The sequence below is a fragment of the Pongo pygmaeus genome, chromosome 1 (assembly GCF_028885625.2).
Source record: "Pongo pygmaeus isolate AG05252 chromosome 1, NHGRI_mPonPyg2-v2.0_pri, whole genome shotgun sequence".
Lineage (NCBI taxonomy): Eukaryota > Metazoa > Chordata > Mammalia > Primates > Hominidae > Pongo > Pongo pygmaeus.
In genome coordinates, this window is record NC_072373.2 from 187,964,588 (window position 1) to 187,988,656 (window position 24,069).

Consider the following 24,069-nt stretch of genomic DNA (forward strand, 5'->3'; position numbering starts at 1 on the left):
TTTGTCGGAGCAGTCACCTTGGAGGGACCACGCAGGCTCTGGCAGTCCGGGTTCAGCATGTTTAGGGCGAGGGTGTGCTCCGTGGGGACCTGCCTTCTGATCCGTTTTACTAGACATATATTTTAAAAAATGTGTCTTCCTTTCCAAGTATTCACATCTTTTTCTACTGGCCACAAATCAGATTTAATTCAACTCACATTTATTGAACAAGCTAGCCTGTTTTTTTTTTTACTTTATTCCTGCAACAGCCATGTGATAGAGGGATTACTATCCACGTTTCACAAACGATAAAATTGAGGCTGCCACCTGATGTTACTGAAGTCCTCCACCCACCTTGTTTCGTTCTTTTTTAAGCGTCTACTATCGGCTGGGGATGGAATAGTTCGCGAGTCAGTTTCTGCCTTCTGATGGAGGCAGAAATTTAAACAGCCAACACGGTAAATACTCCAGAGCTGCAAAACCACGAAGTATTTTGGGAGTGGAAGCAGGGAGAAGGTGGAGGGCTGACTTTCCGCGCACAGGGTACAGGCGAGAAGAGGTGGGATCTCGGGAAATGCAGTCAAGTAGTTCAGTAAGACTCGAATGTGACATTGGGTTGCAGAGGTGGGCAGATTCTCTTAGGTATACTTAATTGGAAATATATCCTGAGGGGAAGAGTGAGAAGAGCAATTTTAGAGCCATAAGTAGGGAGCGGCATCTTTTTAAAAATGGCTGCGCAGTGGAGAATGGGTTGCAGAGGGGCAAGGAATGGAAGTAGAGAAAGCAGTTAGGAGGCTAATGCAGTATTCCTTACCCGTACCAATGCCGTCTAGGCCTGTGAGTTCCACCTCCTAAAGGCGTTCTTGAGTCAGTCCTAAACCCTCTGTCAATTCAGAGTCTTTTCATTCCTACTGTCACTACTGTAGGCCATCATCACCAATTGCTTAGAGCAAGGGATAGGAACCTTTTTCTATGAGAGCCAAATAATTAATAATATGAGCTTGGCCGACCATATGGTTCTGACTTACTACTCAGGTTTGGAGCTTGAAAACAGCCTTAATTTTTACATGACACGAATCTTTACATATTTTCAACTATTTAAACATTTTAAAAACCATTTGTATTCTTAGCTCATGAGCCACAGAAAAACGGAGTGTAGTCGGCTGACCCCTAGCATACAGCAGTGCTGTTGGCTACTAACCACACCTCTCTACCTCTTTCTTACTCTAATATTACCCACCACAACAGCCAGAAAGTTCTTTTGAGAACATCTATCTGATCATGACACTGTGTTACTTAAAATCTTCCAGTGACTGCCATTACCCTTAGGATAGTCCAGATTCCATAATGTGGTTTACTGGACTCTCTGACTTCTAAGAGAAGTCATAGAGTCTTCTCTTGTATTCCCTATCCAACCTTCCAGGTGCTTGTAACTACTGGCTGCAGGATACTGCAGGAGCAGAGGTAGCAAACAGCTGAATTCTATGACAATAGAACTTGGTTAAAAGTGTTGCTTCAGTGTATCAGATGACAAGGGAGATGGTGAAATATTACAAGGGCCCTACAGAATAGACACTTGCAACTCTCCAGCCAAGTAAACATGCTTCAGAGGACATTGTAGAGAAAGGACTGTCATCTAGTGGAGTCCTGTAGCCACTGTTTCGTTTGGAGTATTACATAAAATTCTACATACAACACTCTTCCTTTCCTCCTTCCTCTTTGCCTGCTTAATTCTTCATCCTCTAGGTCTTGGCTCAGATGCTACTAGGTTAAGAATCCCTCCCATCTTAACACACTGTATTGCTCTAATTAAATGTTCCCCACCAGACTGTGACTTCCTTGGGCATCTTAGTGCCTGACACATAGTACCTTAAAAGATTTGTTAAATGAGCGACATGGTGTAGAAAATGAATTGAAAAGGGTACTGGCAGCAGAAGGGTCATCTGGGCAGCTGTGCCAGTAATCCAGGTGAAAAAGGCTTTCAGCAGCAATGTGTATGGAGAGTGGGTGGATTCCACAGCTGCTGTTCATGTGTTCCAGCTCCAGATGACTTGAATGTTAAAATGTTTCCTCAAAAGGCAGTCCCGCCAACACTGAGGACATTTAAAAGCATGCCCTATAGGCTTGAGAGCTTTTCTTCAGTTACAAAGACACTTAGAAAATATTGCTGCAGCACTTCTACGAATAAGTGAACAGCCTCACTATGTAACTGCTTTGAAGGGATGGCTTCTCAAGCAAAAATACAAATTGTGTAACATCTGTCTTTTCAATGTTACTTTAAAAAGTATCATTACTTACTCATCCAGTTACTTCATTCAGCTCTCTTCGTGCTCAGTGAGCCTGAGGATAAGCTGTTTAAGAAACTAGTTTGCAGCCAGGCACGGTGGCTCATGCCTCAGCACTTTGGGAGGCCGAGGCAGGCGGATCACTCGAAGTCAGGAGTTCGAGACCAGCCCAGCCAACGTGGCAAAACCCCATCTCTACTAAAAATACAAAAATGATCTGGGCATGGTGGCATGTGCCTGTAATCCCAGCTACTCGGGAGTTTGAGGAGGGAGAATCGCTTGAACCCGGGAGGCGGAGGTTACAGTGAGCTGAGATTGTGCCACTGCACTCCAGCCTGGGTGACAGACTGAAACTATGTCTCAAAAAATAATTTTCTTGTAGCCACCTCTCTACAAGCACCAATAGTTCATGACTGTTCCAAAGTGGGAGAGCACCACTCCAGAGCTTTACTAGTCTCCCTGCCATCCTGGGAGCTCACACCACCCAGCTGTCCGTGGTGACCACAGTACAGACAACTCCAGTGCCTGCCTTTAAGTGATGTGATGGACAAGGGATTCATCCCAAGAATCTTCTCTGCAAAATAACTTTTACCTTGTCCCCCCATCTCTAACAGACTGTGGCCTAAGAACACAGTTCCCTCTTCCTAAAAGCCCTCGCCACCTTGTTGATCTGGCAAATTAAAGCCTGTCAATACTTACCTCAAGCATCACCTCTTCCAAGAAGCCCTTTTCCCGTTTTTTTCCCTCTTCCTCTCATACCACTATCATTCATGCAACAAATATTTATTTAGCATCTATTAGATTCCAGAAGCTCAGTTGTTCCAGGTGTTGGGGACACAGCAGCTAAAAACAAAACAAAAAAAAGATCGGCGGGGCGTGGTGGCTTACGCCTGTAATCCCAACACTTTGGGAGGCCGAGGTGGGCGGATCATGAGGTCAGGATATTGAGACCATCCTGGCTAACAGTGAAACCCCGTCTCTACTAAAAATACAAAAGATTAGCCTGGCACGGTGGCATGTGCCTGTAATCCCAGCTACTCGGGAGGCTGAAGCAGGAGAATCGCTTGAACTTGGGAGGTGGAGGTTGTAGCGAGCCAAGATCGCGCCATTGCACTGCATCCTGGGCGACAGAGTGAGATTCCGTCTCAAAACAAAAAGCAAAAAAACCAAATGTCCTGCCCTGCCCTCATACGGGCTCACATTCTGATACCACCGTGCATTAAAACTGTCCCCATCTCCTATCACAAGCATGAGCCACATCTTACCTAGCTCCAGGGCCTAGGACAGAGACTGGCATAGAATATAGCTGCCAGATGTAACAGAGTGCAGCTGACCAGCCCATCGCAAGAATGTCAGCTCTGGATCACAGCTGTTCATCCTCCCCATCTCTTTACAATCCCACCCTATATAGTTACTTAAAAATCTCTCCTCCACTAGATGACAGTCCTTTCTCTATAATGTCCTCTGAAGTATGTTTCCTTGGCTAGAGAGTTGCAAATGTCTGTACTGTAGGGCCCTTATCACCATCTCTTGTCATCTGATACACTGAAACAACACTTTTAACCAAGTTCTATTGTCATAGAATTCGGCTGTTTGCTACCTTTGCTCTTGCAGTATCTTGCTGCCAGTAGTTAAGAGGCATCCCCATCCACAAGACAGAAGAAAGCAAGTAAGAATGAGAGCAAACAGAAAGTGCCTCATGAAAGAAACATCTGGGAACTTTCTTCTTTGCCTCTTCAAAATAGATGGGGTCTCACTCTGTCACCCAGGCTGGAGTGCAGTGGCACGATCATAGCTCACTGCAACATCAAACTTCTAGGCTCAAGGATCCTGCTGCCTCAGCCTCCTGAGCAGTTAGGACTACAGGTATGTGCCACCATACTCAGCTAATTTTTGTTGTGGCGTTTGTTTGTTTTGTAGAGACAAGGTCTTGGTATGTTGCCCAGGCAGGTCTTGAACTTCTGCACGCTGAAGTGATTCTCCCACCTCAGGCTTTGGAGTAGCTGGGATTATAGGCAGGAGCTACAGCACCCAGCTCAGTGGGATCTTTATATGTTGAGCCGTTTCCTTTCAAAACTAACATTTTCTTTTTTTGAGACAGTCTCACTCTGTCACCCAGGCTGGAGTGCAGTGGCGCAATCTCGGCTCACTGCAACCTCCACCTCCCAGGTTCAAGTGATTCTTGTGCCTCAGCCACCAGAGTAGCTGGGATTACAGGTACATGCCCCAAGCCCAGCTAATTTTTTTATTTTTAGTAGGGATCGGGTTTCACCATCTTGGCCAGGCTGGTCTTGAACTCCTGGCCTCAAGTGATCTGTCCACCTTGGCCTCCCAAAGTGCTGGGATTACAGGTGTGAGCCACGGCATCCGGTCCCAAAACTAACATTTTCTAAGGTATTGTTGCTGTTTACTACAAATTACCTTCATATCCACTCTCTTATTTGACTCTTTCAAGGATGCTCTGAGGTAAGTAGATAGGTCAAGTTAGTGACCCTTTCCCCATGGGCTCAATCCAGAACTAACCAAATTGATCCTTCTGGGAACATCTTTGGAATAAGTAGAGCTGTAAATTCCTGGGGCTGTGCCTTCTTTGTCCATCAGCTTTAACCTAAGAGAGTTAGGTTTGCTACAACTGCCTGGAAGTCAAGAGGCATCAACTATACACAGCAAAAGCTTGGCTCTGGTCCACGCTGGCCTCTGAGGAGTGCCAGTCCTCCTAGCTGAAGCTGAGGTGTGAGGAGACAGGGCTATTGCAACTATTTAAAAACAACACACAAACAAACAAAACCAAAAGAAAAAAAAAAACATACACATATAAAAAACTTTATTTATAGTGAAAACTTAAAGACAATCTTGGATTCTGAGTCTCTGACACTTCCATGGTCTCTTGATCAAATGGGGCAGCAGCAGGCAGGGAAGCAAACACGGGGGCCAGTCCAGATTATCTTACTCAAGACCACCACCAAGAAGGGAAGGCCTACAATGGCAGAGACATGGAGGTCAGTGTGGGATGGGGAGGTAAGCACCTCAGAGGAACTGGAAGGGGACATCCCATATGAGACAATGCTCCCAGCTATTCTCTCTCTTTTTTTTTTTTTTTTTGAGACAGAGTCCCATTCTGTTGCCCAGGCTGGAGTGCAGTGGTGCGATCTCGACTCACTGCAACCTCCGCCTCCCAGGTTCAAGCATTTCTCCTGCTTCAACCTTCTGAGTAGCTGGGAATACAGGTGCCTGCCACCACACCCAGCCAATTTTTGTATTTTTAGTAGAGACAGGGTCTCACCATATTGACCAGGCTAGTCTTGAACTCCCGACCTTGTGATCTCCCTGCCTCGGCCTCCCAGAGTACTGGGATTACAGGCATGAGCCCCCGTGCCGGGCCACTCCCAGCTATTCTCTACGCTCCTAATCCTCTTTTCCCAAAAGGGTAGAACAGGTCAGATTCTCACCATAGGTCAGATCTTTGGGTCCCCAGAGCAAAGTTGGGCAGTAAATTACAAAAGAACCAGGAAGAAAGCAACTAACATTTATGGTCAAGCATACTATCTCATTTATTTGCCCTTCACAACTCCATGCATTATATATTATCTAATTATGCAAAGGAGTAGGGTCCCAAGGGGTTTCATGGCTTGACTAAAGTCACAGAATTAGACAGTGATGAGGCTTCCTGGTCTACTTGGCTCCAAAGCCTTTGTCCTTTTTGTCAGACTCTGATGGCTGTCTGTGGAGGTCCAGAACAAAAAGCAGTCCTTCTTCCTTGCAGGTTTCGGTCCCAGAGGTAAAGAGAAAGGGAAGTCCACAATCTGGGTTTATGGCCTTGAAGTCGAGCAAGTTATACTAAGAGAACAGGGTAAGTACACTCAGATACTATTGTCCCCCTCCTCCTGCCATTCCTCAAACATGCCACACCTTGCTCCAGTGGACAATGAGTACTGGCATCGTACTGCAGGCACAGACTGAAGTTTAACTGTGGGCCCTCAAGCAAAATGTATGAAAATGTATAAATGTACTTTGTAAGCTGCATGGTGTGCCAGGACCTAAGCTCTGTCATACCAGGCACTATGTTAGTCAGCATGATCCTTGCTTCAACAAGTTCTCAGTCCAGAGAAAAACAGACTGACATATTTGTGATACAGTATATTAAATGCCACAATGGAGAGATGAACCAAGTGCTGTGAGAGCACCCACTGTCTGGGCTTAGACCTGGAAGAGGAAGTGGAGGGATCAGCAATGGATTCACAACTGATGTTAGCCACAGCTGTGGGCAGGCTCCTGGGAGGTGCTGGGAGGATTTAGGATTAGTTAACACTACATATAAACAGTATGTATTTCTATTACAAGATACATGTTCAAGGTAGAAAATTCAAGCTTAAATAAGGCAACTGAAAAGTCTCTTTGCTATCTCTACTCTGCAGAAGTATTATCAACAGTCTGCTATATATCACTGCAGAGATTCCTGAAAGTCATTCAAAATAAACAGTAATATGCTTACATAAATTACTACATCTTGACTGTCACTTAACTTACCTTAGAAATCTTGCCAACACATCCAAATCTACCTCTTTATTTCGTTAAGGCTGTATAGTATTCCACTGAAGAGAATGGAACCTCTATGTGTGTAAGACTTGGCTGCAATGCAAGCAGCTTTGCCTTTGTACTGGACTGGAAGGGACTGGAGCCAGACATTCTCTCCACCCCTGGCCTTTTCAGCTGGCAGAGCTTCTGAGTTTCAGGACAGGGAACAAACAGTGTCACATGCCCAGCAGGCACATAAATATTTGCTGCCAAATCTCCAGTGTTCCCCAGACCCATATTTTCATGTAAAACCTCTTTTCTCTTGCCTGGACTACTGCTGCAGTGGACTCCTCACTGGCCTCTAGCCCATCCTCCACAATGCTGCCAGAATCATCTTCTGAACATGAACATTCATCTACAATATTCTGCTGAAAGTCCTTCAGTGGTTCATATTGGCGTGATTCTTTTTTGGAGGGTCAGTGCCCCTTTTGAGAATCTCGGGAGCACAATGGACTCCTTCCCCAAAAGGGAAAAATTACTTCATGCCTGAAAGTCAGCCCCTGCCCTCAGAATAACATATGAACTGCTAAGCTTGGCACTGGCTTCCACTACTGGCCCTGGCCTCTCTCCAACCTTCTCACCGTTTGCTTTTCATACCTTCCTGCTTCAGTCATATTGAATTATTTGCAGCTTCCTCTACACTTCCTGCTGTTTCCTGCCTTTATGACTTTGCATAGGCTGTTCCCTCTGCCTGGAATGCCCTGCCCAGTTTTAGCCACCTGACAAGTTATATTCTTTCTTGTACTAAACTGAAGCATCATCTCTTCTGTAGTCTACTCAACCACTCCGGGAAGATCTGGGCATTTATGCTTTCTTCACCTTGTTCTAAAACCTCCATTACAGGGCTTTATTGTACTGTAATTGTCAGTTCTCCCAAGAGACTGAGTTCCTTGAAGGATGGAACTGACTTTTCAAATCTGTAGCCTCGTATGCAGCATGGGACCTATCTTAATTCATCAGTGCTTAGTTGTGGAATGAATAGAGGACCAGCCCAGCTGCCACCAAAACATCTTTCCTAATCTTCCCCTACAGGAATGTCTCGCATCTACAGGTAATTTCAGAATGAAATACAGTGTTTACTAAACCTTAGTCATTCAAATAGCACCTTCACAACTGTTACAATATCTATCATCCACAGGTACAATTTATTTTTTAAGCTAATCACTATTTGAACTTCAATTTCGCCTCACTATAAGCTGTAATAACTGTAAAATGATGTGTTGTGCTAATTCTGTATTTTTTCCTAAGATCCAAATATTAAAATAAAAGACAGTCATCCCAGCACTAACTAAAGTAGTGTTTCCCACACTTCTCTATTAAGAAGCATGTGAGATACTTGTTGCTAACATAACATCCTGGTCCCACCCCAAAGCCACTCAATCAAATACTCCAGGGAAGGAATCTAGGAATTCATAGGTTTAACAAGTGCCCCAAAATGATTATTATCTGTTGGAGAATCTAGGCAACAATGAATTAAGGAAAGCTCTCTACCACTTGGTACTGGTACCAGGTGAGGATCACAGGGAAGGGGGTAAGCATATCAGACTAGCAGAGTTGCCAGAACTCGGGCTTTCAAAAGAGAGGTGCGACCCTCTCCCATGTATATGTAAGTAGCAGACAACCCATTCAGACTACAACAGGAGAATCCTGAGGGTAGAGGTTCATTTATGCTATACATAACCAAATTCATCATAAAAACTTTTCCAAGGGCTGGGCATGGTGGTTCATGCCTGTAATTCCAACACTTTGGGAGGCTCAGGTGGGAAGATCGCTTGAAGCCAGGAGTTTGAGACCGGCCTGGACAACATGGTGAAACCCCATCTATAAAAAGTTAGCTAGGCGTGGTGCTACACGCCTATAATCCCACCTACTAAGGAAGCTGAGGTGGGAGGATCACTTGATCCTGGGAGGTCGAGGCTGCAGTGAGCTGTTACTGCGCCACTGCACTCCAGCCTGGGTGACAGAGTAAGACCCTGTCTAAAAAAAAAAAAAAATCTCGCAGAACTCACTGAGATAAAACCAAGGTTTCTATAACTAAAGTTGTACAGACCAGGCATGGTGGCTCATGCCTGTAATCCCAGCACTTTGGGAAGTCAAGGCGGGCAGATCACATGAGGTCAGGAGTTTGAGACGAGCCTGGCTAACATGGTGAAACCCTGTCTCTACTAAAAATACAAAAAAATTAGCCAGACGTGGTGGTGCATGCCTGTGATCCCAGCTATTCGGGAGGCTGAGGCATGAGAATCGCTTGAACCTGGGAGGCAGCGGTTGCAGTGAGCCAAGATCGTGCCACTGCACTCCAGCCTGGGCGACAGAGTGAGATTCTGTCTTTAAAAAAAAAAAAAAAAAATTGTACAGAAAACTTCATTTTCACTAAAACCAAAGTCAGAACCTAGGAAGGCAAAACACAAAGGTTCTGGAAAGAAGTGCTCCATAGGGAGGTAGAATTGATCAAGTGACCTGTCTTCTATCTCTTCTTAGCTGTTTCACTGCATATGCCCAGTGCCTGGGCACAAGGCCTCAAATGCAGGATTAGGTGATACCTTGATGTGAATGCAGTGGATTCCTGCTGGACTAGTGCCACACCAAGAGAGTACTTCCTCTTGGTCTTTTTTTTTTTTGGAATATGGCAAGTTCTCAATTAAAAGATAGACTCTTATCCCCTATTGACTTGCCTCTCAAAGTCTGCATCAGCATCACCTGAGAGCTGATTAGAAATGCAAAATCTCAGTCCCCATCCAAACCCACTGAGTCAGAACCACTATTTTATAACAAGTCTCCTGGAGATCCATATGCACTTTAAAGTATAAGAAATACTGCCCGGCCGGGCACGGTGGCTCATGCCTGTAATCCCAGCACTTTGGGAGTCCGAGGTGGATGGATCATGAGGTCAGGAGTTCGAGACCAGCCTGGCTAAGATGGTGAAACCCCTTCACTACTAAAAAATACAAAAATTAGCCGGGTGCGGTGGTGGGCACCTGTAATCCCAGCTACTCAGGAGGCTGAGGCAGGAGAATTGCTTGAACCTGGGAGGCAGAGTCTGCAGTGAGCCGAGATCGCACCACTGCACTCTAGCCTGGGTGACAGAGCAAGACTCCGTCTCAAAAAAAAAAAAAAAAAGAAAGAAAGAAATACTGCCCAATAGGGCTTAAAAATACCACTTCCCTTCCCTCCAAGACCCTTGCTCCATGGGAAATTCATCTCCTCTTTCATTAATTTTTCTCAAATCACATTATTCAGAAACCCAAAATGGGGTGCCCATCTGTGGAACCCCTTTACATTAGACTGCCACCCAGATTTCCTAACACTTTAAAACCTATGATAGGGATTTTTGGTAAAGTGAAATGCGATAATTCAAGTAAAGTTCTTAGCTCATTATTTGGGCACAGGAAGAATTCATTGAAAGATAACTGCTTTAATTATAGTACCCTTAAGTATTAGCTACGAGATTCAGTTCTAAGCAAGCCAGGGCGAGTAGATTAAGAAGCTTACATTTAAAAGAGCTCACTGTCCAGTACAGTAGCCACTAGCTACAACTGGCTCTTTACATTTATTATTTTTTTTATTTACTTATTTATTTTTGAGATAGGGTCTCGCTCTGTCACCCAGGCTAGAGTGCAATGGCACAATCTTGGCTCACTGCAACCTCTGCCTCTCCGGTTCAAGAGATTCTCATGCCTTTGCCTCTGGAGTAGCTGGGACTACAGGCGTGCGTCATCACGCCCGGCTAATTTTTGTATTTTTAGTAGAGATGGGTTTTACCATGTCAGCGAGGCTGGTCTCGAACTCCTGGCCTCAAGCGATCCACCCGCCTCGGCCTCCCAAAGTGCTGGGATTATAGGTGTGAGCCAACATTCCCAGCTCACGCCTATAATCCCAGCACTTTGGGAGGCCAAGATGAGCAGATTACCTGAGCTCAGGAGTTCAAGACCAGCATGGCTAACATGATGAAACCCCGTCTCTACTAAAAATGCAAAAAATAGCCAGGCATGGCAGCGTGCGCCTGTAATCCCAGCTACTCAGGAGGCTGAGGCAGGAGAATTGCTTGAACCCGGGAGGTAGAGGTTGCAGTGAGCCAAGATGGCGCCACTGCACTCCAGCCTGGGCGACAAAGTGAGACTCCATCTCAAAAAAATAAAAAATAAATAAATAAATAAAAAATAAAAAGTTAACAGTTTAGTCCCTCAGTTGCACCAGCCACATTTTAAGTGTTCCGTTGTCACATGGCGCTGATAGCAACCATACTGGACCTCCCAGATCTAGAATCTTTCCATCATCACAGCCTATGGACAGTCCTGGTCTAGCGGGCCTGTGGAATGTACAATGGCCACCTAAGGAATGCATTCTGCTTGGGTTGCAGGCTGAGAAGAAGGACTTTCTTGGAGGCAAAAGTTCATATAACTTTTGCTAACAGTGGGGGAGAGCGGGGAGGGTTGATGATCCCCAACCTCAGAAATAAAACCTCAACAAGGACTTCCAGTAACTTTATGTAAAAGACTCAGAAAGATACAGAAAAGAGGCCCCAACATTAAGAATTTCTAAACTTTATTCTTTTTGTTATCGTTTGTCCTCTGGTAGTGATCAGTGGTCAGTCTTTGGAAAGAAAGGACCTATGAACTCAACTTTAGTTACAGTAAAGAAATGAGTAGAAGAGGGAGGGAATGGCCAGCAGCCATTGAAGAGGGAGAGCAGGCTGGGCCCAAGGGGGACCCAGTATTGGCAGAAAGGAAAGCTCAGGGTGTCAAGTGGGCCTGAGAAGGGATCATCTGGCTGAACAAGAGAGGTCCACATGCAGCTCTCAGCACACACTTGTGCATTCCAGCCTCAGCATTTGCTCACACCAGTTCTCCGCCTAAAATGCCTGACATTCTCCCTCTCTACTTAACTCATGTAATAAATTTTTACTGAATGCCTGTAAGTGCCACATATTCTGAACAGAGTTGGTCACAGATAAAGGTGTGTTGTAGAGTCATTAAAATGGTCAGGTATTTGACTGGATTGCCATTTGGAAAAAAAGACAAGAAAAAGTCCTATCTTAACACTATACAGAAAAATGAATTATAGATGGTTTTATAAATATACAAATAAGACTTTAAAAATACTAGAAAAATGATCTTAGTTCCACCATATAAAAAGAAATACTAGAAAAAACACGGACAACATTGTGATCTGAGGTAGTAAAGACCTTAAATGAGACAAAACCGAAAAGCAGTGAAAGACTGATAATTTGGACTTCATCAAAACTTAGAACTTCTCTTTAACAAAGAATATCACCAAACTTAAGCAACACAATACTAATTTTTTTCTTAAAATATATTCTGAAGAAAACAATTACAACATATAAAATTAAGAACTAATGCTCAGCTGGGGGCAGTGGCTCACGCCTGTAATCCTAGCACTTTAGGAGGCCAAGGTGGGCAGACCACTTAAGGTCAGGAGTTCGGGACCAGCCTGGCCAACATGGTGAAACCCCATCTCTACCAAGAAATATAAAAATTAGCCGAGCGTGGTGGCACGCACCTGTAGTCCTAGCTACTTATAGCTATTGTATAAGGTAATCTTATACAATATTTTTAGTACGTTTGTGCATGAAACAGATTTTTGACTATGATCCATCACATGAGGTCAAGTGTGGAATTTTCCACTTCTAATGTCATGTTAGTGCTCAAAAAGCTTCATATTTTGGAGCATTTGGGATTTCGGATTAGGGATGCTCAGCCTGCACTGCAGTTTTGGTTTTTCTTTTCCTTTTTTTTTTTTTTGAGATGGGGTCTCACTCTGTCATCCAGGCTGGAGTACAGTGGTGTGATCATAGCTCACTGCAGCCTCAAACTCCTGGGCTCAAGTAATCCTCCCACCTCAGCCTCCTGAGTAGCTGGGACTACAGGCTTGCACCACCACACCTGGCTAATTTTTTTTTTTTTTTGGAAAGATGGGGTCTCACCAGGTTGCCCAGGCTGGTCTGGAACTCCTGAGCTCAAGCTATCTGCCCTCCTTGGCCTCCCAAAGTGCTGGGATTACAGGAGTGAGCCACCTCCTGCCGGGCTGTTTTCATTTTTTAATACAAGGTGGTTTTACATGAACTAAGAAGGAAAAGTTTTCAAGACATATTTTTTAGAACATGAAAAATATAGTATGATTTCATTTGGGAAAAAGAAAACCTCCCAAAATTAGATGGGCAAGGCAAAGGCCCTGATGGACATACATCAAACTAATAAGGAAGTGACCTCTGGAAAGGGGAGTGGAATTGCGGGTGGGTATTATCAAGAGGAGCTTTCACTTTATCTGTTTGGTGTGAAAGTTTTCACAATGAGAGTGTATTATGTTACTTGTGTAAACCAAATGAAATGAAATATGGGAACCTTGATTGGATCACCTTTTTTTAACCTACAAAAGTTACTTTTGGGACAATTGGGGAGGTTTGAAAATGTACTATATATTAGATAATATTGTGGTTACGTAGGATGTTCTTATTTTTAGGAGTTCCTTGCTGAAATACTTAGGGGTAAAGTGTCAAGAAGTCTGCAACTTTCACATGGGAAAGAGAAGAAGAAAGGGTAAAGGAAGGAAGATGGGAAGAAAGATAGGAAGGAAAGGATGGAGGGAGGGAAGAGGAGCAGGAGGGAGGAGGAGAGGCAATGGAAATGGGTGAGGAGGCAAGAAGGGAAAGAAAAACACAAATGTCAAGGCAAAGCAATAAAACAAGAATGTTAATCTTTGGTGAATCTAAGTGAAGATATATGGGTTTCAAGGTATTATCTTCTAACTTTTTTGCAGGTTTGAAAATAAAAAAAAAAAAAGAAAAACAAAACATCACTACTCCTCACCTGGCTGGAAGTGATGGATTCTCCCTTGTACTCTTCTCACACTTGGCAATGCCACTCATATTACTAGTGATCACCTCTGGGAATGTCTTACTTTCCATGAGCTCCTGAAAGGAGACATCTTTCAATTCTTGTCCCCCTCTCTGCAGCTAGTATGCTGCCCAGCGCAGAGCAGGCAGCGGTAATTACGGGTAAGAAATGAGTCCATGTAGGCTGGAAGATGCAAGGCATTCACCTATGAGGCCAGCGAATACGAAGTCAAGGCCTGGAATTGCAGTATCAGTTCTGATGAGAGGCATGACAGGTGTGTCTCCTGGCTGCTCGGCCTGGTCCCAGCAGAGAGTTACTCAGGCCTGGAGCCAGGTCTTTCTAGGGGGACTACTGAATGGAACTGTAGACTGAGAGTGCTGTTACAAACTGCCTGAGTAGTTTTCACATTGATATTTTGTATATTACAAAGTGATAGAAAAGTAAAGTGCTCCTACAACCCTTTCTCTTTTGATTTTTACAGTGACTCTGAGAGATAGGTATTACAGTATTTCCATTTGACAGATGACGAAACGTGCTCAGAGAAGGAAAGTGACTACTCCAAGGCCACACACACAGGAAACGGGCTCAATCTCATGTCTTCAAGACTAAAGTTCTTTCCACTAGACCATGCTACCTTCTCTGAGGTCTGACTCTTAACCTAATAGGAGAAAGACACACTTACCTGATTCAGTCTTTGTCTGGACTACATCTCCCCACACTGCGAGATCACCACAGGTAGCTTGGGCTTATTGTTGGGGCCTGTGGGAACATTCTAGGAAAAAAAGCACAATGGAGATTTCATCCACTCAGGCACTCCCTCGTTCCCTGATCAAACTTTTACTGATGCCTGCCAGCTCTGTGCTAAGGACTCAGCACTCAGAAACAGTCCATGTCCTGGCAGACAGGTAAAGCATATAATACCTATCAAAGAGAAAATGCAAAACACTTAGAAAATATCAAACTTATGATAAGAAAAAGTTATAAGAGAGAGTTGGATAAGGGTTAGATGGGCAACTAAATTGGGGCTTAAAGAGGTCAGGAAAGGATTCACAAAAGAGGGGTATTTGAACTATGCCTAGAAGGATGAATGGGATTCCATCAGGAGGGAAGGAAAGAAGAGCATTCCAGCTAGAGGAAACTGTGTTAGCAAAGGCTCAGGGGCAGGAAAGAGCAAGCGGCAGGGACGTGTATGGCAGATTTAGAGAGGAGCTACTAGCCTGATGTGACTGGAACATGGAAGAGGCAGTGGAAGGAGAAGGGGCCATGGAGAGGTAGACAGGGACTAATCATGAAGGACTTTGAATGCAGTGCTGAGGAGTAGAATTTTATCAAGTAGGCAACAGGGTCATCAGAGACCAAACCTCAGTGTTGGCTAGACAGGCTAACTTATGTGGTTTCTCCTCCCTTTTCCTGAGGCAATGAAGACTGGGCCTAACAAACTGGAGCTCATTCCCCCTTCTCTAGCTCCTGGACGCTAGCTAGTCAGACAGTACCAGACCAGAATGGCAGAGAAAGAGAAAAATCAAAGCAGTACTTACCTCAATCTTTCTCATCACTAGAAGTCCATCGATGATTTTTCCTGTAGGAAGAGTGTGAGCTGGACTTTATTCTTGTTTACATAGCATTTTCCAGCTTCCAAAGCCCATTCTTAGCTATTTTCTCATTAGACCCTCATACTAACTTTAGGAAATTAAGATGCAGTAGAGGTGAAATGACTTGCTCAAGGTCATAGGTAGTAAGTAGAGTTAGGGCTCAAACTTATACCTGAGTGACTCCAAAGTCTCACCGTATCATGCTGCCTCTATGGCATTTCTCTGGAGCTAGCAACTGGATTTTCCCCCTACGTGGTTCCATACTATATCAAATGGCCCTTTTGTCCTTCCCTATACTTCTCTAGCCACACATGTTCCCCACCTCCCCACCATTTCTGTTTTCTCTATTACCACCTAAGCAGTTACACGAGTTGAGCTTTCTTGGTAAGAGTTTGAGAACTAACTCCTCTGGAGGTTCCATCCAGGATGAATAGGGCCTGGACCACGGGACAGGAGTAGGGCTTACCAAACACCACATGCTTCCCATCCAGCCAATCGCACTTAGAGCAGGTGATAAAGAACTGACAGCCATTTGTACTTGGACCACTGTTCGCCTGATGGAAACCAAATATACCTGCAGTAAGCTTCCCCGGCCATGTTAGCTGAAGGGCAAGATTTCCAAAAGAGCTTGTAACACTGATTCCTCCATGGTTTTTTTCAGTAAATCTAACTTAGCACCTATTATGAGCCAGGGCCTAAGCTGGGATCCAAGGATACAGAGATGAACAGGATATGGCTCACTGCAGCCTCAAACTCCTGGACTCAAGCAATCCTCCCACCTCAGCCTCCCTAGTAGCTGGGACTACAGGTCTGTGTCACCACACCTGGCGAATTTTTTTTTTTTTTTTTTTTAAAGTAGAGACTAAGTCTCACTACGTTCCCCAGATTGTTCAAACTCCTGACCTCAACCTCAAGCAATCCTCTTGCCTTGGCCTCCCCAAAGTGCTGGGATTACAGGTGTGAGCCACCACGCCCAGCTATGAATATGTCTTGAAAGCACAACTGTTTACATTCTGAGTAGTAGGGCTGAATGCCCAGACACAAATCCTGGTTCAGATTTTAGTTCCCCAGCCTGCTAGCCTGCTAGTGGGCCTTACCTACTGGTTTTCTTTTCTTTCTTTTGTTTGTTTTAAGATGGAGTTTCGCTCTTGTTGCCCAGGCTGGAGTGCAGTGGCGCGATCTCAGCTCACTGCAACCTCCCTGTCCTGGGCTCAAGCGATTCTCCTGCCTCAGCCTCCTGAGAAGATGGGATTACAGGCACCCACCACCACACCTGGCTAATTTTTTGTATTTTTAGTAGAGACAGGGTTTCACCATGTTGGCCAGGCTGGTCTTGAACTGGTGACCTCAGGTTATTCACCTGCCTCAGCCTCCCAAAGTGCTGGGATTACAGGCGTGAGCCAGCATACCTACTGGCTTTCTCAGTCAAACCAGACTGAGAAAGGAGGTGGTAAAGGTGAGTCCTGGGCCAAGCAAGAGAAGGAAAGCATTTGCTTCCATCCCAAGAGACAGCATTGGGCCTCAAGAGGGGCCTAGAAACTACCTGGCTATAACCCAAAACCTTGATTGGACCTCACTTACCATGGAAAGCAGGCCTGGAGCTGAGTGTCTAAGTTTAAAATTTTCATCGGCAAATGGCCCCCGGTAAATACTGGCGACTCCAGTACCATCTCCCTGAGCAGAGAGAAGGGAAGTATTAGTGACTTGGAGTGTTGGGTCCCTGGAAACCAGAGGAAGAACACTGTCGCACCTAAAGCCTGACGTCTTTAAAGTCTACTCTTACTCTTGTTGGTCATCTTGGAAGGTGCACCTGTTTGACCCCACCCTGCAATCAGAGCAAGCCTTATAGAAGGTACCTACAGCCCACAAAGACTGGCTGGAGCATTTTATAGACTAGATAAAACAGGTCACAGCTGGGCCTCTAGAAAGGTCAATTAAGATGCAGACAAAGTAGGGAACAGCAACAAGGTGATCACATACTCAATCCTTGCCATTCTTGAAGACTCTCATGTCTTCAGTCACATAAAAGTACCCACTTAAGTGACCACCACCCCATTCCCCTAAACTAGCTAAGAGGGTGGGTGAGCTCTTGGCAGTCTGTATGTACAACATGATACTACCCTCCTGGTCGTAGTTGACTGATCCAGAGAAGGATGCGTAACTCACACTGGGCCAACTAGAGTTCCTTCTCTGGGAATCTGGAGGTGGGATAGATGCCCTCTTTGAGGCTAAATTTGTATCATGTAAACCTGAAAGCTGGATGTGACTACCATTTGCAAGGTGAGCTAGAGAACAGAAAGAGAACACAACACAGATGTCTAGCGAGCACTAGAGAAACAGAGATAAAGAACTGCCTTGGTTCTCTATGGTTCTAGTTCCTAGTTCTATTTCTTCCTTTAGTTCCATGAAACACTCCCTTTATTATAAACTCCCAATTTCTGCTTAAACTAGCTTTATTTTCATTATCTCTTTGCTCTTCCAGCAACCTTGAGGAATAAGCATTATCATCTTCCCCATTTTTCATGTGAGGAAACTGAAGTCTGGGTAATAAAACAATTTGACCAAGGCCATATTTGCAGTGCCTTAAATAGAATCCCTGAGTTTTAAAGGCAATATTGAGGAGTGCCAAAAAGACCAAGCTCTCCTCTCCAGTTAGTAAAGAGAAAGAGTGCATGGAAGAAAGGGAAAACACTGACCCAGTGTAGAATGAAGGGTCCCTTTTTGGGAAAGAACAACCATTAATATAAGCCAGAGAATAAAGAAAAACTGTCCAAATTCAAACCTTTGTTTGGCTAAATATTATCAAATAAAATCAAGTCTGTATATTAGAAAGACCTGGCCTGGTGTGGTGGCTCACACCTGTAATCCCATCACTTTGGGAGGCTGAGGCGGGTGGATCACCTGAGGTCAGGAGTTTGAGACCAGCCTGGCCAAGATGGTGAGACCCCATCTCTACTAAAAATACAAAAATTAGCCACGTGTGGTAGCAGCGCCTGTAATCCCAGCTACTCGGGAGGCTGAGGCACGAGAATCGCTTGAACTCACCCGGGAGGTGGAGGTTGCAGTAAGCCAAGATCGCACCACTGCACCCCAGCCTGGGTGACACAGCGAGACTCCATCTCAAAAAAAAAAAAAAAAAAGATCTGAATTTGAGTTCCAGATCTATCATTTAGAGCTGGGAAAGTCAATTCCTATCTGTGAGCCTCAATTTCCTCATCTATCAAGTGAGGATGAAATTACCTACTCTTTACAGTTATCATGAAGATTCAATTAGATAGTGTCTGTAAAAAGCACTGTGCAAACAATATAGCACTATGTAGATAATCAAATAAGCTATTATGTCATTAACTAACTCCACATACATATTAATACAGAAGGAAGAGAGAAAACAAGTTCATCTCCAATTTCCCAGTGAACCTAAGAGACACATCAGTTACCGTGCCATTCTCCATAATCACATTATCTATAGCTCTCCAGAAACAATAGGGAAAATTACAAAATTAATAATTTGGAGCAAGCAATAGAAAGTAACTTATCTTCAACTATAGTGAATTGATCAAATAACTTGTCTATTCATAATGAAATATTAGGTGGCTATTAGAAAGCATGTTTTAGAAGACGTAAGGACAAGGGAAAATACGGACAATTGTGAAGTACAAAAAAAGTAAAACATATAGATTATTTTAAGTCTGTTAAAAATTATATAAACACACATATACATACTAAGGTAAGACTGACAACTGTAAACCAAAATGCCAATAGTATATTGTGAGGTGAGATTAAGAGTAATTCATTTGGTGATTTATTGTCTTCTTTGCACTTTTCTTTTGCAACCAAAATAATAAATACTATTAAAACCAAAAATAAATGAACAAAACAAATATTCTTGGTCAAACTTTGGAAGGTCTCAAATTCTGATTTTTCTGGCTCTTGCTCATTCCATTTTGCCTTCCCCATGGAAGGTTCTAAGCAAGCTTTTTTTTTTCCTTTAGACAAGGTCTCGCTCTGTCGCCCAGGCTGGAGTGCAGTGGCATGAACATAGCTCACTTCAGCCTTGAATTGACCTCCTGGGCTCAAGGGATCCTCCTACCTCAGCCTCCCAAGTACCTGGGACTACAGGCGCACACCACCAAAAATAAAAAAATAAAAAATAACTTTTTTTATTTTTGTAGAGACAGGGTCTTACTATGTTGCCAAGCTGGTCTCAAACTCCTGGGATCAAGCAATCCTCTCAGCATCCCAAGGTACTGGGATTACAGATGTAAGCCCTGCCAGCAATTGCTTTTAACTGGGCCTTCAGACTGAGCAACTATTGTCTAACCACAGAGTTATTGACAAGTGATCAGATGTGCCTGGGGCAAAAACTAGTAAAAAGCTATTCCTCTCCTTGTAAGGCAACGGGGGAGCCTTGGGGAAAAGGAAGGAAAGAAGGCAGAGGATAGCTTCTGGGCCCTTCTTACCAGCTACCAAACCCCACTACCATTATTTCTTTCCAGGGGCTGCAAACAAATGCCTACAGGAGCAGGCAACATAAATAAGGGAAACAGTTGTGGAGACTGGTGAAATGGCAAAGATATGCCATGTCCAAAGGGACCAGTTCCTTGATTCCAACCAGTTGTCACTGTCACTGTCACTGCCACTGTGAGAAATGCAGGCCCAGCGTACCTCCACTTTCCATTTTTTAAAGCGAAAACAAAACTAGGATTTTTTTGTGCCATTTCACAGTTATACAACACCATGCAGATGAAACAAAACATAGGTAAAAGCATAATTCGGCCTAAAACCTGCCACTCTGCAACCCTATATTGCATAGGAAAGGAAAGAGGTCTTAAAAACTCATGAGAGTCAGACTAAGTAAACACATAAAAGAGAACACATGTCTCCCAGATCCAAGAAAATAGCAACACAGCTAACCAAATGATATTAATAAGAGTAAAGAAAGACCATGCACAGAAGTCGGGGGTAAGGACAAAAGCAGGTTTAATAAAGAAAAAATGTAGTTTATCCCACACCCTCCAAGGTTGGGGTGGGGAGGGAGGCTTCATATGGGGGACAAAAACAGTCTACTTACAAGAAAGTTATGGTTAGCAAAAAAGAACTATTTCACTGGGCTCTCCCAGTGAATAGAGCAAAATTCCTCCAGAACTATCAACCTCTCTCGCTCTGATTCCTTGCCCACAAATCAACTTCTTATGAAAAACTCAGCTTTCCAGGCACTGTGACACCAGAAGTAAAAGAGAAAATGAGACAAGCATTTAGCCCACTAGAAGGAGACTTACTGCCATTCAGAAAAAAACAAAAACAAACCACAGCTGATTTCTGACTAAGTTTCATATGACTAATTAGTGTGAACCTATCATAGATCATATAGGTATTCTTAAAAAGTCCAATTTCTGGCTCAAAAAGGCTGAGATTTGGACCATGGAATTTAATGCCTCAATCAAAGTGCTAAAGTCTGTTATCTACAGTCAGTTGTACCCAGCCACTTTCAAGAACTTCCCCATCACCATTCTCTCCAATACTCCCATCAAACCTGGCTATTGTTCTCAAGCCTTAAGACTGGGTCTCTGTAGTAAAAACAGCAATTGTAACAATAACAACAAAAACTAAAACTACAGGTCTTTGATAGGAAAGGAATAGTACTTACATTAACAAAATCTCCACCCTGAATCATGAAATCCTTTATGACCCTGAAACAGACAGCAAAGAATACTGAGAAGATTTTATGGCTTAGAAAAACATAGACTTTGTTATTATTGTATTAGATTAACATTGATTTCAAAATACACTATCACTTTGGCTATTATAAAATCATTATTCTTAGCTGGGCGCGGTAGCTCACGCCTATAATCCCAGGAGTTTGGGAGGCCGAGGCAGGCAGATAACATGAGGCCAGGAGTTTGAGACCAGCCTGGCCAACATGGCAAAACCCTGTCTCTACTAAAAATACAAAAATTAGCCAAGCATGGTGGCACATGCCTGTAGTCCTGGCTACTCAGGAGGCTGAGGCAGAAGAATTGCTTGAACCCAGGAGGGGGAGGTTGCAGTGAGCCAAGATCATGCCACTGCACTGTAGCCTGGGCGACAGAGTGGGACTCTGTCTCAAAAAAAAAAAAAAAAAAACAAACAAAACTGAAGATTATTCTTTTCCTGAATGATTAAGCTGAAAAGGATAATTAACCATAAAAAAGGATTTTAGTTATAAATTAGGGCATGTTAGAGTTGATCAAGTGCATGATCTGGTACCTGAACAGTAACAAGAAGAAGGGGCTGAAAGCTTACTTGCCAAAGCAAAAGGCAGATCAAGGTTTTGATGTAAATTTGGAGGAAAGAACTACAGAGAATTTATGTGAAATGTACTGCTACACATGTAAGGGCTTAACAACTGTTAGCTATTACCCCTAGGGAGGGTCCTTAACCTTTCTTATCCTCAGTTTCCTCCTCTGTAGAATGCAGATCACACATACCACTTCACAGGAGTCTTATTGGGGATTAGAGACCCACATCTCTAAAGCTGTGATATAATTATGTGCTAACATTGTTACTAACCACAGTGAGGCCATGAGAAAGATTCTATATTGAAATGAGACTAAGTGTTGCCATACTCCACTCCCCAGGAAATATGATTATCCTTGGACAATCATATATGATCATTTTAGGAATTAGTTATAAATATTAACCAGCAGGATATATTATATGCACTTTAGGATTACAAATATACTTTTTAAAAAATCTGCATTCACACAAACAAGTGCATGAAAAAGACAAGATATTGTAAAGATGAGTAGTTTCTGTTTTGAAGACCTAAGAAGTGGGGGAGTGTAAGCAGAGTTAGAACATTTAATAAATCTTCAGTTGTTGAGTCCACAAAAACATTTCTTCTCAAGAAATGGAAGAATTACCCTCTGGTTTTATTTTCCTCTAAAGCGCCTAATCCCCCAGGAAATATTTCTGAAAGACTCCAGGATGGCTTGCCAAGAGCCTTACCTGTGGAAGGTGCTTCCTTTGTATCCTATTGGAACCCCATCTTTTCTATAACCAAAAAGAAAGAGACTTGGAGTGACAGCAGGTAGCACAAGGCCTTTCCAGTTTACCATGCACTGGAGCCAAAAGGACTCTCCTAAAGATGGCTGACAGACATAAAGAAGGCAAATAAATTAAACTAGGGACAGACCCTTGGGGCATTACCTTCTATCACTGTCACCAGCAATCATTCAAGGCCAGCAGGTGGTTCACCGATACCCTCACTGCAGCCCCAGAACACCCCTCTGGAGCAGGCAAAGAAGTCAAACACATCTGAAACTGACCTGAATTCTCCGGTGCAGAACTGCCTGAAAGGGACAAAAAATGAATGATTCAATCACTATGATATCATAGTCGTGAGCGCCTCTAAATACGGGAAAGAATAAACACTGGAGCCAGCAAGTCCACCAGTCGGCCAACCAGACGTCCAGACACGCAGACACACAGACTAACAACGTAAATTAACACGGGAACAATCCAAACGGCAACCAGACAGAGCAATGCACGGAGGAATCAGGTCTCAAGAGCAGTGAGTGGACGGACAGAGGTAGACAGGCTATTTCAGGCGGCTGACTGGAGCCCGGCTTCTGTCTCAGCTAATCCAGCGGAGCTGGAGCACGTCCTTACCTAAAGTTCTCGGCCGTCTTAGGCACAACGTCTGCAAAGAGCTCGATCTTCATGCGGCCAACTTCCTGCAATCAGCGGGAGACTGTCAGAAGGCCCAGTCCAAGACCATGAGGGCTTCACGGAGCAGGGGGCATGATGGGCTGACCCACCACCCTGCCGCTCCGTATCTCCCACCTCCGCCTCCCTGGTCTAACCGCCCAGTTCCTCCAGAAGCGGGGTGCTAGGATTGGGGAGACTCCTCCTCCTCTTTTCCCCCCGCCCGGCAGGTCGGTAGGTTCGGGTGCAATTTCACTTTCTGGCTGGCTTCCCGAGTCCGCTCTCTCTGGGTGAGTTCTGCCTGCCTAACCCCGAGCAGTTTCCCTTCGGCGCAGGTGTGGACAGCCTCCTGGATCTCACCTGACCGCCAATGCTGACATCAAAGAACACCACGGGGTTAACAGGACTTGAATTTGCCACCGCCATGGCTCCGACCCGGAAGCAGAAGTCGGGAGCGAGGGATTCCGGCGAACCTAAAGCCTGGTCCGCGGATTTCGTCCGGGGAACAGGCGCGGTAGACGTGGAGCGAGACCAGGCCCCGCCCCCGGAAGCTGTCGCCCGGTGCTGTGTGTGCTGAGGCTGCTGGGGTCTAGCTGGGAGACTCTGTCTGGCACTGGGGACGCGGGAGTGAGGAGGAGGAAAGCCTTGACATCTTTTTGGTTAAGGTCAATGGTCACCCCACTCACGTGGCTGTACTAAGGGCAGTAGAAATTGATCTTGCTCTAGCTAGGACTTTTGGACTAGGCAGTCGCCGGGGTCCTCCTTATCGGCTCTTGCAGCCAAGCCCTCTGCACCGCCACACGTGCTGTCTGTCTTCTGCCCGCTAGTCTGTGAACACCGTGAAGGCAGGAACTCTGGTTTGTTCATCCTCAGCGTTTAGAACAGCTTGGGACGTAAAGGCTTGCTAAGTAAATATCCCTTCCTCTAAGTCAGGACAATAGATTGTTTCAGTTCTGCCACAAGCTACCAGTTTTGTCATTTCCAATTCATTTCCCATAAAGCAACTAGAGTTTTTTATTTTTTATTTTTAAAATAACTCTTGTGCTTCCTATTTATTTTATTTTATTTTTTTTTTCTTTTTTTTTCTTTTATTGTAAT

General features: G+C 44.2%; 1 protein-coding gene across 8 annotated transcripts; it reads right to left on the minus strand.

Moving 5' to 3' along the window:
• Positions 1 to 446: 446 nt before the first annotated feature.
• PPIH (peptidylprolyl isomerase H) lies at positions 447 to 23,784 on the minus strand. Of its 8 annotated transcripts, none has more exons than XM_054492267.2 (10): positions 23,332 to 23,784; positions 22,936 to 23,000; positions 22,593 to 22,616; positions 22,273 to 22,317; positions 20,933 to 20,975; positions 16,867 to 16,959; positions 15,752 to 15,839; positions 15,232 to 15,272; positions 14,376 to 14,465; positions 447 to 644 (listed from the first exon to the last, which is right to left on the minus strand). In XM_054492267.2, the coding sequence occupies exons 1-9, from the start codon at positions 23,395 to 23,397 to the stop codon at positions 14,397 to 14,399; spliced, it is 534 nt and encodes a 177-aa protein (XP_054348242.1). In that variant the 5' UTR covers positions 23,398 to 23,784; the 3' UTR covers positions 447 to 644; positions 14,376 to 14,396. The 8 variants fall into 8 exon arrangements, with proteins under 8 accessions (XP_054348242.1, XP_054348220.1, XP_054348214.1 ...); XM_054492245.2 differs by lacking the exon at positions 447 to 644 and adding an exon at positions 2,999 to 3,107; XM_054492239.2 differs by lacking the exon at positions 447 to 644 and adding an exon at positions 5,072 to 5,241.
• Positions 23,785 to 24,069: the final 285 nt, after the last annotated feature.